Raw genomic sequence first — 15,378 nt, 5'->3', positions numbered from 1 at the left:
ACTTCCTGATCAGGCTTCATTCATATGCTTTAAACACATCCATAGCCCCCACCCACCCAGTCACCCATCCACCCATACCTCCACCCCCCAGATGTTATTTGTAGAGGTTTGTCTGAGTGTAACATAGTTTAGATATTGTTTTCCTAAAAAAATGTGAACCTTATTTTTTGCAGCCTCTGTATTCCAAAGATGGCCTTTGGCAATCTCTGTACTGAAATCCATTATGTTACACTGGGGGCAAAAAGGGAGAAAGGGATAAAAACAAATATAGATCTCGGAGACCTATTATTTGGCTGAACTTTGAAATCAGCCAGGCATATTTGTACAGTTAAGCTGACAGTAAATTAAAAAATATTTAATTAAAGAGGCATTTAAATGTCTCATCACTCAAGAAAATGATTTCCAGAAAACAATTTACTTCGGTTAAGCCTCCACACTCCATATATTTGAAAACACACTCTCTCTCTTTTTTAAATAGATTTCATTATCTTTTTTTTTTTAACCTATAGGTAACTTGCTGGAAAATCCCTACAACCCCAAAAGAAAACACTAGTGAAAAATTAAACTGTTTCAGTGGGTTTTCTGTTTTCTGTCTTAGATTCAATACTGTGTATATAGAATAGTTGGCAAGGGCTAGGCAGTGGAGGTTAAATGACTTGCCAGGGTCACACAGGAAGTGTCCAAGGTTAGGTTTGAATCCAGGACCACCAGTCTATATTCCTGGCTCTTAATCCACCGAGCCACCTAGTCCCTCTCCACCAGTTCATTTTTAAACATACTTGTTACCATTACCCATCAACTAATAGGTAACTCACCTTAGTCATCCTTGACAGTCTAGACAGAAAAAAAAAAAAAACTCTTCCTAACGGGGAAGAAGCCTGAGTGGACTTTGCCCTAGGCTTTCTTGGTTAACAAACTCAAGTCCTCCAACTCACTGTGAGAGTGATTTCAAAGAGATCCCCCAGAGGATAATTTATTGACTGGTCTGTAGCAGTACCTCAGCCGACCTGACCATTTAGGGAAGAGGTGACTGTAGCCCAGACCACGCTGGGAGCCAGATAAAGAGGTTATCCAAGGCCTCTTTGCAGTCTCCTCCCTTTGATGGGCAACTCCTCCACTTTCAGACGGTAAGCATTTATTTAGTGCCTACAGTATGCAAGATGTTTTGTTAGGTGGAGGGAGGACGGAGGGGGGAAAATAAAATAATTTGCCTTCAGGGAGTTTACTTTATAATAATGGAGGACGATAGGCAAACAGCTAAGCTAATATAAGATACCGTGGGAAGGGAAAGAGAGCCAATGGAGTAGGGATTTCAGAGAAAGCTTTCTTATTCGGTGACACGAGATATGTGCTTTGCAGGACCTTCACCTTCTCAGTTCGACTGGTCCTTGTCACAGCTTCTCCCAAAGAGGTTGGGTCACATTATTGAAGTTTTGAGGGAAGGTGGGGGCAGCTACTTGTAGATCAGGTGCGAGATAAAAATAAGTGCGTGAACCGGGACAATTCGTTGACAGATAAGGAATTATGGTGCCTAGAGCTGGGGAAGCCACTGCAGTAGCTTCTGGAAAGCATTTCACCCAACCACTGACGTTTGTTCCGTTGAGAATTTTGCAGCAGAGCTAGGGGGTCAGTTGCTGCCGTCTGTCTAGTTCGGTCATATAAAAGCTCAAGGATGCGGGAGAGAGACGAGGCCCTTAGTCTTATTCCACTTTACTGAGAGCATCCTAAATACTGCGCACACAGTCACAGATCATCCCAGGTAGGCATCTACTGGCCAGCAATCTATCCTTGCTACTCCCAGAGTCTGCCTGACTCCCTCCCCAGCTCCATTCTAAGTCTGAGAGGAGTTCAAACCTCCCCACCCCACCCTCCGGCCTCGCGGGGACAAGGTTCTGGATAACCCAGACAATCTTGGACTCGGTCCTCTCCTAACCCATCTTGCAGTGTCCGTCTCCGCCCCCGGGCCTTTTTGAAGATACTACCAATGGGAAACCACCATTCTGCTAGTAGGCGGGGCAAATAAGTCCCCGCCCCCGAATCTTCGGCCAATGGGCAGAAAGCGTGGGCTGGCGCTTGGGGGCTGCTGTCTGATTTCGGAAACAGAATGAAGAGCCCGGGGACCGGGGGCTGCGCAGTGCGCGCCGCGCTCCTGCTGCTAACTGCTGCTGCTGCTGCTGCTCCTCCTCTCCCTAGGTCCTGTTGCTGCTGCTGCTGCTGCTGCCGCTGCCGCTGCTGCTGCTGCTTGTCCCTCGCGGTACAGCCAGGCCGGCCCTGCGCTGCTCTCCCGCGGCGGCAGCGGCGGCTGCATTTCGGTGCCGAGTCCGAGACAGCCGGAGCGGTCAGATAAGTGGGCAGGCAGGCGAACGGTCAGGCAGCATGGCGGTAGAGGAAGAGGGGCTTCGCGTCTTCCAAAGCGTGAAGATCAAAATAGGTAAGAAAGGTGCCGCTCTCTCCCGCAGCCTCTCTCGGGGCAGTTGACAAAGGGCTGTCGGGGTTCTTAGCAAAGTCTTGCGTAGGCTGCGAACTACGGTCTCTCTCCAACATCTCGCGAAGCCTCTGCCCCACAACCCCTGTTCTCTCGTTCCCTTCCTCTGCTGCCTTGCAGAGCTTGCGCTCTTGTCCATGGTAAGTGCTCCCGGAGGGGAGAATGGGGTCCTCTGGAGAGGGAACCCGAAAAGAGACCTTGCCTGCGGAAAAAAGAGCGTCGGTTGCATTCGAGATGCCTCCCGAAGGAGCTGCTGTTAGGGCAGCCGTAGGCGAGGCTGAATTCGTGGTTCCTCTCTTCCTCCTCTCTCGATTTCTTCTGTCGGAGCTCCGCTGAGTCCTGTTTGGCCAGGACGGCCCTGGAAGGGGAAAATTCACCTCGAACCGTTTTGGCTTATGGGGAGTGGGGAGGGGATCCACTTCGTTAACCGGTTTGCCAGTGTCTGGGGAGGCTGAGTTTATCCTTGCAAGAAGAGATGTGACCCGGTGCAGAACATGACAATTTTCATTCTGACTTGTGGCGTGTGTCTGTCTGTATGTGTGTGTTGCTTGTGCAGTGGAACCTTCCTATCTCTGTTAACTGCAGCTGCGAAAGACTCCCTTCCCTGGTAATGCTCTTTGGGATAAAAGCCCCATTATGTTTATGAGGTCTACTTCCCAGGTTCCAGCAATATTACTTTCTGCGGGGGTAGTTTTCTCCGATTCCCTAGGAAGGCGATGGCATTAAGGTATATTAGCCAGCGAGAGAAAACACTGGGGCTTCCGCACTATATCGAAGCAGGCAAAGATGTCAGGGCTGTTTGCATAGTTTCAATGAGAGATGTGACAGGCCAGACTAGGACACAAAGCCAGCAGCCTTGCTGTTCTGCTTGCTTTCTGTCACGCAGAATAGCTTCAGGTTTTCTCAATGGGTCGTTATTTAGGATGTTACAGCAGGCGGGGCTTCGATTGCCCCTGACTGAACTGCCAACATTAAAGTAGTTTCAATGGGAGGTGCTGAGGCTATTGTGTCCCAAGGTGGATGAACCTTGTATGTTATCTGGGGACTCTAGTTTGTTTTATCTTCCCCTTCTGCCCCTTTGGGAGAAAGATGCATACATATTTATCAGAACAACTTGGGCATCTCACACTGATACAGTTAATGAAAGTGGTCAATGCATTATTTCTGGAGGTTGGCCAGATGAGGGAATGTTTGGTTTAAGAACTGCCCTTTTGAAGACTGTGTAAAGCATCAACATTACTAAGGATTTTATGCCTGTTCTCTTGTTCTGGTTTTCACAATTTATTCTGTGCCCGCTTAAAATGATCAGAAATGCAAGAGCCTGTAGCTACTTAATTTATATAGTAGCTGGTGTTTGATGTCAGAGGAATTCAAGCTACCCTAATCTTCCTGTTGTTTCCTGTCTCTTATTTTGGCTTAAGGACCACCACTTAGACACTATACTGATAGCTGGCCTAAACTGTTGCTGATAGGATGTCAGTGCCTTGCATATGATAGGGAATTCTCTTGCCTGTTTGGTTGAGCTCTCTTAACAAACTGAGAAATTTAGTAGCAAGGGATACTCCAGAAACCTTTTGTTTTTCACTTAATATGTTGATCAAGTAAAAAAAGCAATGACTTCACATGACCAGTGTCCACTGGACTAGGCTATTCCTTTTATAATCTGTCTACCCAAATTTATTTCTTGAAAGATGTGAATAAATATAATATAGCAACAAAAAATTTTCTTATTAAAGGGGAAAAAATTACTTGATGAGACTGTAAAGTAATGAGCGAGTTTCATTATCTGATTTTTCAATCAGTCTTAACTACTTTTTACTCCTACCCTCTATGCAGACAGCCTCAATGTAGGCAATTGTTTGTTCAAGGAAGAATTCCAGCAGTGTTTTTAGACAAAAAAGAATGCCTTTCCTTGTGCTCATTTTTTTCTTTTGTACTATTCTGAATTGACTAAATTCTCACAGCCAATAAGGAAAGCACAACAGTGGAACTGCACATATTCCTGAGTTTACCATCTGTCATTCATAGAAGAGAATCCTGGACATTGATTTGGTAATGAGTAACTGAGGAACCTGGTTTGGGTGGTGTGTGGATTGAAGAAGTGTTTTGATTTGGTCCTTCCTCTTCTTCCTTCCTTCCTCCCTTTTGCTTTCTACTTTAACCAAGCAAACAAAACACCAGAGTGAGGGTGAGGATTAATCTGATTGCTGGAGCATCTGCTGCCTCTAATCCTGCAGTGGCAATTGAGTATTAGTTGAACCTTTTGGGAGTACCCTAATATTCTTTGATAATGTCACTCGGAAGATGAGTAGCCATCCGGAAATGTACAAGCTCCAAGCATCCAACTCCCTAGATACAGCTCTGAGAATAGAATCTGACTTGCCTTTTTTTTTCCTTCCAAAATAGACCTTTACCTTGATGCCGAAACTCTACTTAAAGAAATGTGTGAATACATTGCCAAGAAGATGGCATTCTATTCAGGAGCAATCAGTGGCTGTGCAAAGAAGTCGATTATCATATTCCTTTTGAGCACAGAAATGCTTGAGGTCATTTGTACTGAATTAGTGCTTGTGGCTGGAAATCCTGAAGGAGAGCATACTAGTGTAATTGTTTGATGTTTGGCTTTATTTAAATGTTGGAACATGTTTTTACGCTTCAGTGCAGTGGCATGGGTGAAAGCCATATTAGTCAAACAGGAGGCAAAGGACTGATCCAATGCCTAGACAGGTGGTGTGCTCAGCTTTTGTTCAGTTTCCCTTAATCCTCTTTGTTTATGGTCAGTATTTTGCCATGCTCTGCACAACTGTTACTAGTTTTGAAGACAGGGAACAAGCCAATAAATCACCACAGAGTGAGCTACAAGGGGTGGGGTGGGGGGGGGATTTTAGCAAACATATATAATTTCATTTTTATTAGAAAGCAGTTTGATTTAATACATAGCCTAGAGTATGATTGATACTTAGGAGAGTTGGAAGCAAGTTCTGTCTTTGTTATGGGCACACTGTATGGCCTAGGGCAAGTTACTTTATCTGTGGGTAATTTTTTTAAAAATAAAATACAGAGTAATTGTCCTATAGCTCTAGCTAAGATGTGAGAATCAACTGATGGATAACTTTCAAGTTTTGTGTTTCCCAAACTCACAGTTCTCTTTAAAGAAAATGTATAATGAATAATACCCCTTCAAGAAAAAGGGGGATATTAGAAATGGCTTTTTTTTTTTTTTTGGTAGTGCTATATGGTGGAAAACCTTGGGTCTTTTACTGCTAAGTTTGAAATAGACATTGAATTTAGTCTCCATACAGGTCATCCTCTGTGCTTGGAATGAAGTTCCTCCTTACCCTTATAGGCCCCCTTATCTTCCTTCAAAGTCCAGCTTGAGTGCCACTTCCTAAAGGAAGCCTATCTTGATTCCTCTCCTTCCTTTCCAAGGAAATGACTCTCTGTATTTTACATTTACATTTAATTTTTTATATGCATGTCATTTTCTATCAATAGAATGCAAGCTTTTTGAAAGGGCCAGTAGTATTTTGTTTGCTCTTGTATACCTACTGCCTGGAATATAGCTGGAACTTAAATGCTTGAATCAATAATGTGAAGATGTTTACATTAAGGGAATGAATTAGGGTTGAGACATGAAAAATTCAGTGACCTCTTCCTTTTCCCCTTTTTTATCCTTCCCACTTTTTTTTGCAAGTAACATTGCCTTGAAGAGGAGAATCTAGGATTTCATTCATTAAACATAATGCTATTTAAACCTCTTTTGTTTGTGTCAGTTTATTTTCTTATACTCTTCAACAAACTTTAAATCTAAAGTTTGCAATATTATCTCATCTATGAAAAAAAAAACCCAACAATACACACAATGTGTCATGTAAGACTAAACAAACACTTCCTATAAGATCGCTACTTTGAGGAAGTGTGTTCTAATATTTCCATGAGTCAGTGTTTTAGAACCTGGAAGAAAACAACATTAAGGCTTGTAGGAGATGATTGGGTGGAAAAACTACAATGAGAAGGCTTCTGCTTGGCAACATAAATTTGATCCTGGTTCTTGTAGCTATTGACACTTTAATATTCTCTTTCCCATCTTTGCTGAAGGATTTAGTACTTCAGGATTTGATTTTATTCTAATAAATACATAATCATTAAAATACCAATATAGAAGGATTTATCTTCTCATGCTTACAACAAAAAAAGGTAACTCATAGAGTAGGACTTAAAAGTAGCCCTTCTAAGTTGTTAAACTCAATTTTGTACTTATATATTTGTAATATGACACCATCAGAATGGAAGGACAAATTCAACATGAATTTGTTTATAACTCAATGAAGTGATTTCTTTCATTTTTATTTTTTAAATACCTTACCTTCTGTCTTAGAATCAATACTAAATATATTAAGAATTGACTCTAAGACAAAAGATTGGCAAAAGATGGTAAGACAAAAGGGGTAAAATGATTTGTCCTGGGTACCACAGCTAGCAAGTGTCTGGGGTCAAATTTGAACCCAAATCTTCCTGATTCCAGGCCTGACACTCTATCCACTGTGCTGCCCCTTATTTCATTTTAAATAGCACAGTCCTATTTAGATCTTGCTCAGTCATATTCCTAAATTCTGTACTGCATTCTTAAATGTTTCTAATCTCTTACCTCACCTATCCTCGTACTAGATTTTCTATTCTTAGTATTTTTGAAGGGGGATCAAAGAAGGAACATCTGACTGAACACTCTTTATGCACAGATGGAAACAACCTGCTCAAAAGCATCCTACTTGGGGATTGTCTTCACCCTCACCCATTTTTACTTTATAGTTATAACCATCCTGGCCTCACCCTTAGCCTGACTCTTGACATAGTCTCTGCCTTTTCATGTATAGGATAGAGGGTGGACTATTTATTACAAAGTATCTCCAAGTTAAGCTACACTTTAAAACATATCAATCATCCAACATTATAATAATGAGAGAATATTTTTATATTGTTTAAATAAGATACTCAAACTATTATGCAACATAAAAAATATATTATGGGGGGCAGCTGGGTGGCTCAGTGGATTGAGAGCCAGGCCTAGAGATGGAAGGTCCTGGGTTCAAATCTGGCCTCAGACACTTCCCAGCTGTGTGATCCTGGGCAAGTCCCTTAACTCCCATTGCCTAACCCTTACTGCTTTTCTACCTTGGAACCAGTACAGAGTATTGATTCTAAGATGGAAGGTAAGGGTTTAAAAAAATATATTGTCTTGCTTTGTGGAACTCCCCAAGTCCCTAAATTCCAGTGAATGCTGACTACAGTATCTTTTCCTCTTCTTCATTTTTATTTTTTCCAATTTTTTAACCCATTACAGCTCAGATATTAAAATTCAGTTCATGAAGCTGACTTTTTCCCCCCCAAACCCTTTTTCCCTAGTTCCCCTTCAACTCATCTAGTGACTTCAAGGAGGACTTCTCCTCTAACCTTTCTCTTTTCATTTCATTTGTCATCCCCAAACAACTCCATCCCCAATCAAGGCTGATAGCATGAGGAGTATTACATATTTATCCCAACAAAGGAAAACCATATGCTTTGAATTGCAACCAAATATAAAAAAGCCAGTGCCACAAACCTCTGAAAACTACCCACAAATCTCTATCACCTCCTGCATCTGCCTCTAACTAAATCTGCATTTCCTTAAGCACCAGAATTCAAGATGAAAGGGCATAAATTCCTTTAAGTTCAATTTTATGGTTCTTTTCTTGTAGTTGTTGTTCTTATAATCTTGAGAGGTATAATGGAGAGTAGAGAAGTCCGGAAGACCAGGGACTGGTAAATACTGGATGGGTGTCCCTGAGCAAGTCATTGAATCCCCAGGAACTCTCTCTGCATTAGTAAGAGAAGTTCCCCTTTTGCAAAGGTATTGTATATGGTTTTTTAATTATAAATTACCACACAGGGTAGGAGATTGGACTGGATATAATCACTAAGGTTTTCTGGTGCCAAATGCTAAAATTCAAAACTATATCTCAGTCTTTTCAACCACTTTAACACTATGGAAAAATATATAATTTCACTGGATTTACAGCTTGAAGGGATCTTAAAGGTCATTCAATCCCTTCATTTTACAGATGGAGAAATCGAGTCCTAGAGGTTAAAGAAGTTACCTTAAGTCTCACAGTTAGGTTAGTACCTGCCAAGATGAGGACTTGAATCTAGGTCCCCTGACTCCAAAACAGCGCTTTTTCCATTGCCCCACGTGTGGATTTCCCCAATTCAAGAGGTCCTTTACCAACTTGGTAGATGATTGAATGTTACTCTGGCCAAAAATACTTTACCAAGCAGGAAATTTAGGCACTCTTAAGATCATTTTGTGCGCAACTTGACTAGGAGATGAAAATTTGAAGTGAAGACTAGTGTCCATGATTTTGGTCTGGACTCTAAAAGAATGAATGAAAACAGAGGCACCTACCATCCCAATGATTCCAGGACACTTTCCTAGGGCTCTGGTGCTGTCTTAATCTGGGCTTTCATCTCCAGGAAACTCCATTCAAATTCAGTTTAATCACAAATGAAATGTCCAATTCCAAACTGGAGAGAGTGAACTGAAGTGCCACACAGGAGATAACTACTTTGTCAGAACAATGAATAGTAAATTGGGATCTTCCTGCCAGAGATTAAACCTTAAGAAGCAGTCTCCAGTTTATGAACAGCTCAGGGACTTGGGAAGCCTGGGAGAGGAGAGACCTGCTTGGCCTGGGTCCAAGTCCCAAAGGTGGGCCAACAAGAAAGGGTGTGTGTGACACACAGGTTTGGGAAGATGGAACACATATTAGTGGGTTAAATAGGATTATTGCCTTCCAGGAACTTTAGGCATTTTTTTAATGCCCTGGAGTTAAAAATAGTTTAGGTATTGCTTCAAGGGAAGGTTGGCCACTAGATAATTATTTTTAATCTTGTTTGGGGATTGGGAGGAGGAAATGTATAGGAATGGGTCAGGTCTAGAAGCCGGAGGGGCCAATGGCAAAGCCAAGACTTAAAAGAAGTCTTGGCCAAGACTTTTAATCACCAGGTTTGGTAGGACGATTCTTTAAAACAGAATGAGACAGTGTAGAGTTGCTTTATCCCAGGTCCAAGGTAAATTTTAGTTCTGTCATTTTAGCCAGTTTTCAAATTCAGTTGGAGGACAATTTTCTAAAAAAAAATATTTATTTAAGACTATTTTTCCACAGTTCCATAATTCATGTTCTTTCCCTCCCTTTCTCCTTCCCCCCTCCCAGAGCCAATGCACAATTCCACTGGGTTTTACATGTATCATTGATTAAGACCTATTTCCCTATTATTGTTAATTGCACTAGGGTGATCCTTTAGAGTCTACATCCCCAGTCATATCCCCATCAACGCATGTGATCGAGCACTTGTTTTTCTTCTGTGTTTCTACTCTCACAGTTCTTGATGTGGATAGTGTTCTTTCTCATAAGTCCTTCAGAATTGGAGGACAATTTTTAATCTTTGCTTCAGGTATCTAAATATTCTTTCCTGACTCTGCGTAGTAGTTTTAGTTTTGTTTTTGCTCATGCCTTCTGTTTTAGAATCTGATTCTCTAAGTATAGCTTCCAGGGCAGAAGAGTGGTAAGGTCGAGGCAATGGGGGTTAAGGGATTTGCCCAGGGTCACACACCTGGGAAGTGTCTGAGGTCAAATTTGAATCCAAGACCACTCATCTCTACGCCTGGAGCTCTATCCTCTGAACTAACTTTGTTTTGATTTTTTTTTTTTTTTGGTAGATTAGAGAATAGGGAGAACTTTGGGTTTATGAAACAAGATGGCAACTGGTGCCACAGTAGGTGATGTGAAAATCATAAGAATTTTCTTAAGATACCAGAAGAGAGTCTTATAAGAAGACAAAGTTTAGAAATGATTTCAGTTGGCAATAATCACTCCAAAGAGAATGTAATGGGAAGAGTTTCATGGAGAATGCTTTGATTTGCTTCTCTGATGCTAATGAGCCATTTGAGTCTGTAAACCCACAAAAGATGAAACTAAGTGAAGTTAATTGCATCTTCCTGAAGGTATTTAGGGAATCATAAAAGCTGCATAACACATTTTAAACAGGAGAAAAGGACATATTTAGAAGTGAAATGGATGTGTTGGCCTGAAAATAAACAAACACACAGAATGATAGGTCCTACAATTTTATTTAGGATTTTAGAGTGTTAGGAATAAATTATCTATGTGGCACTTGGAAAGTTAGTATTGGATGGGGCATTCATTTGAATCATTGATTCCAAAGTTTATTTCTCCAATTAATTTTCGGGGGCTTTAAATATATCAGGGAAGTCCCATAAATGCTGATCTTTTTGTTGTTGTTCAGTTTCTGTTGTGTCAGACTCTTTGTGATCCCTTTGGGATTTTCTTTGGCAAAGATACTGAAGTGGTTTGCCATTCCTTTTATAGTTCATTTTGCAGATGAAGAAACTGAGGCAAATAGGGTTAGATGTCTTGCCCAGGTTCATACTGCTAATGTCTGAGGCTATATTTGAACTCAGGTCTTCCTGATTCCAGGTGTGGTGCTCTATCTAATTCACCACCAAGCTGCCCCAAAAATGCTGGTTTAGGGGTTTGGAATATGTCTGGAGCTTAAAGGGAGGGAATTGTGAAAATGCTGGAGTAAAAGGAAATTAAGACTTTTTATCCTGAAAAAATCATAAGAAAAGTATTTGGTTTTTTCATCATTCCACATTTAATATTTTAGAGGGAAATATTTACTAGCACTGACCTGCTCAAGGAATTCCTCATTGTATCACATAGAATGTTACAGTTCTATAGAACAAGGTTTGGGAAATATGTCAGTGTTTCTGGGCTCAAACTATATTGTGGAATGAAAATCTAGATGTTCTGTCACTAAATGCTTTGCCTTCCATACACTGGGTAGCTTGGCCTTCAAGCTGGTTCAGGGAATGAGAATCCAGGAGCTGTGAAAGGAGAGAGCAAGGTGGGAGGAAGTCACACAATGGAAAAGAGGAAGAGAAGACCAATTCAGTTTTAAAATTAAAAATTGTTTTTAAATTTAAATTTGTATAAATTTAAAATTTATTGTTCTAGTAAATGTTTTGAGGACTGGTAAAAACTTAAGACTGTGGACTAGTAAGTTAGGATATGCTTATCTTGCCAGTCATCATGTCCATGAAAATTTGGCTTGTTCAGCCATGAGAATCCAGAGGGCTATATACACTGCTCTAATTGTTTTTCGTACAAGCGTCTCTATAGTCTTCCTTCACTTTCCATCCTGGTCATCCTCTGCCTGTCTCCATTGGTAGCCTCCCTTCTTGCTTCCAGCTATAGAATCACAGTGAATTCAATGCTACCATTGCAACTAGAAGTGGTCTACAAGGCTACAGCCCCATGGCTCCTCTCACCATCTCTGTGACTTTCCAAACCAGAATAAATGTCCCTGGCCATAGCTCATTTGTGTATATATGCTGTCTCCTTTTGTGGTAATGTGAACTCCTAACTCCATTTTATATTGGTATCACCTGCACTTGGCATAATCTTTGGCACATAGTGTTTAAATAATGAGCTCATTCTCCTTACCAAAACCCTCATTTTACAGATAGAAAACTGATCATGTCAGTTAAATGACCTGACACAATAGCTTTTTAGTGTCAGAATAACCTTTGCTTGGGCTGTATAATAACTTGCTTTTAGTCTTCCTCTTTTCCAATTCATCCTCCACAGAGCTGCAAAAAATAGTCATCTTGAAGCACAAGTCTCAATGAATTATTCCCTTGCTCCAGAAATGATTTCTTCCTGCTTCTACCATACAAAACACTCTTCAGCTGAGCATTTAATGGCTCTCACAGTTTGATTCCAGTTGACCATTCTAAACTTATTTCATATTACTCTTCTTTAGATATTCTACTCCTTCCTTCCTTCCTTCCTTCCTTCCTTCCTTCCTTCCTTCCTTCCTTCCTTCCTTCCTTCCTTCCTTCCTTCCTTCCTTCCTTCCTTCCTTCCTTCCTTCCTTCCTTCCTTTCTCCTCTCCCTTCCCCTTCCCCTTCCCTTCCCTTCCTGCTTAAAGGCCTAACCACAGTGCCTTGACCTAGCAGACTCTTAATAAATTGCTGAATTGAATTAAATTAGTGCCTCATGGTATGTAATGGTTATGGGAGAAGAGATCAAAGATGACCCTGTGGTTTTGACCTCAAGTGAACATGCTGAGATCCTTGAACACTAGGCAGAGAAGCCATTGCCCAAGCCTCTCTTTTCAATGCACTGAGGACAGAGACCAAATCAGAGCACTGGCCCCAAAAGAAAGGGAGCTAATAATTCATCAGAAGAGGAATAGCCATCATACTCAATTAGAAGAATGTGAATAAATCTGAAGCTTCAGATTGCTACAAATCATATCAGTCATCCAATACAAACTCTACATATGTGAACAGTCTCCCTTTTTCCCATCTCCATATTGCTATGAAAACCATTCCTGGACTGTGATGATGGGAGTGGAATTTGAGGAAGTAGATTCTCTCCCTAGCAAAGGTTATTAGGTCAGATGAAAGGCCCACTCTGGGGCATTGGGATGTCTGGGAAGCATTTTGTTTGAGTGTGTATTTTATCCTTCCTGGAAGTGATGGATCCACAAGATGACTGTGGGATTAAAAAAATAGTGAAAATAATAACTTTTTGCTTACCAAGAGGGTCCCCAAATGCTTGTGGTGTTCATGCTGGCCTACAGGCACATTTCATGGATAAAATGTAGTATGACTAGTCTTCTTTAAATTCTGCATTACTCATTATAGTTTTTAAGAGCATAAGGCTCAACTTTTTATTTTATTTTTAATTTATTTAATGAATTAATTTAGAATATTTTTCCATGGTTACATGATTCATGTTCTTTCCCTCCCCTTCTCCCTCCCCCTGTAGCCAAGGGTTTTACATGTATCATTTGAACCTCAAATTTGAGATAATCACAAATCAGAATTTAAATTCAATTTAATCACTTTGGGGACAAGTGAACCACCCTTGCTAGAATAAGACCCCAGATACTTATCTGTTCTCAGGGTGGCATATTTAATTGAAGTATTCCAGGGCACTTTCCAGGGAAGTATCATACCCTCACAGAGTGCTGCTGAAAGAGACGTCAGAAGACTCACTCAGGGTCATACGAGGAATCAGTAACTTTATTGAGAATAGAACCAGGATCTATGACTCCTAATTCCTCATTGAAACGCTCAAAGAAAGGGTGATATGGCTTACTTTTTCTCTTTGTATTATATATCCTAAACTTTAAATTTTACTTTAAGGTATTCTTCAGGTTTTAATCATTTGCTCCTGGTTGCCTATTGTGATAAATCTCCCCCAAGCAAAATAGACCAAACATGTCACTGTCCTAGAATTTCAGTGACTCACCTTCTCCTTCCTGAAATATAGAAGAAAAGACTGCTCTGAAAGACCGCTAGGCCTCTCAAGGATTTGCGGTTCTTTCCTTAACTAGAAAACCTAGATATCTGCATTTAAATAACATTCTTGCCCTAATTTTTATTTTCTAGTTAGACGAGAATAGTACTTGTTTGCTTGTTTGTTTTTCCTGGGCTAAGGCCAAGGACAACACCAAATACTCATAGCTTTCGTTGAAAACTTTCTTTTTTCCTTTTCTACCACATCTAATGCTGCTTTTTTTTTTTAAACCTTCACCTTCCGTCTTAGAATCCATACTGTGTATTGATTGGTTCCAAGGCAGAAGAGTGATAAGGACTAGGCAATAGGGGATAAGTGACTTGCCCAAGTTCATACAGTTTGGAAGTGTCTTAGGTCAGATTTGAACCCAAGATGTCCTGTCTCTAAGCCTGGCTCTCAATCCACTGAGCCAGCCCAGCTGCCCCCTCTGATGCTGCTTTAACAATGTTCTTACATCAGTACAGAATTCTAGGGAATGTGGTATGGTGCCTGCTGAGCTAGATTGGGTGATTGCTACCATTATTCTGTTTAAAACATTTCTTCTACCAATTTTTCTACTAGGGTTTGCAACAAGAAAGTCAGGGCATTATATTAACTATGAATTAATAATGATATCGTGCATGGATATAGTAGTATATGTGTGTTCTATAATTATCTTGTTTAATTTTCACTATAGGTCCCTAAAATAAATATTATTTCTGTTTTACAAAAGGAGGAACTGAGGCTCATGGAACCTAAACGACTTATTCCAGGCCACATAACCATAAGTGATGGAGCTTAAACTTGAAGCTATGTTGTCCAGGTTCCAATATACCTTCTTCAATGCCACATTTTCTTGCTCCTCTCCAAAGCAATTCATTTATATTTTTGTTTTGCTTTGAGACCCCTGATCTTTGTATGATGCTTTCTCCTTCCTTCAGGTGCTTATGTTATGGTGCTAATTAGATCCGACCCTCTTAGGGGCCATTTAACTTTGCACTGGGGAATCCTCTTATTTCCTGACCAATCATTCCCCATGTGTGCCTCACTGGCTACTAGAGGGCTAAATGTTACTATATTATATTGTATTTTACATACTGTCACAAAAGGCTTGTCCTTTGAATGGTAGGTCAATAGGTAAATAAATCTCTGTATATCAATGAGAGTAGAGTAGTAGGATTTACATGTTTTTAGTTTAGCAAAAAGGGTTTTCTAGTTTGTTTGAGTTAATAATTGGGCTATCTACATGAGGATGATCACACCCCATCCCAAAAACTCTTATTTAATGATCATTTATATTTTAATCAGCCAAATATTCAAGTTTCATTTCTTGAGCATGTTTTGCCTGGGCCTTTACCAATAAATGTTTTTCGTTAAAGAGAAGATATGGTTAAAAATGGGCACTAGACCGAGTCAGAGGGGAGGAAAGAAATGCATCCCAACAATTCTTCAGGACCTCAGCAACTACCCATTTCATGGATTTTTACA

The 15,378-nt window shown here is 40.5% G+C and overlaps 1 protein-coding gene across 1 annotated transcript in view; it reads left to right on the top strand.

Moving 5' to 3' along the window:
* The first annotated feature begins 1,920 nt into the window (after positions 1 to 1,920).
* Positions 1,921 to 15,378, top strand: part of RASA3 (RAS p21 protein activator 3) — a 313,259-nt gene continuing 299,801 nt past the window's right edge. The window contains exon 1 of the mRNA XM_056808512.1: positions 1,921 to 2,431. Within this exon, the coding sequence (XP_056664490.1) occupies positions 2,377 to 2,431 (55 nt within the window). The 5' untranslated portion in view covers positions 1,921 to 2,376. The remainder of the gene's footprint in view (positions 2,432 to 15,378) is intronic.

The sequence above is a fragment of the Monodelphis domestica genome, chromosome 8, assembly GCF_027887165.1.
Source record: "Monodelphis domestica isolate mMonDom1 chromosome 8, mMonDom1.pri, whole genome shotgun sequence".
NCBI lineage: Eukaryota > Metazoa > Chordata > Mammalia > Didelphimorphia > Didelphidae > Monodelphis > Monodelphis domestica.
This window is presented reverse-complemented; position numbering and strand designations above follow the sequence as displayed.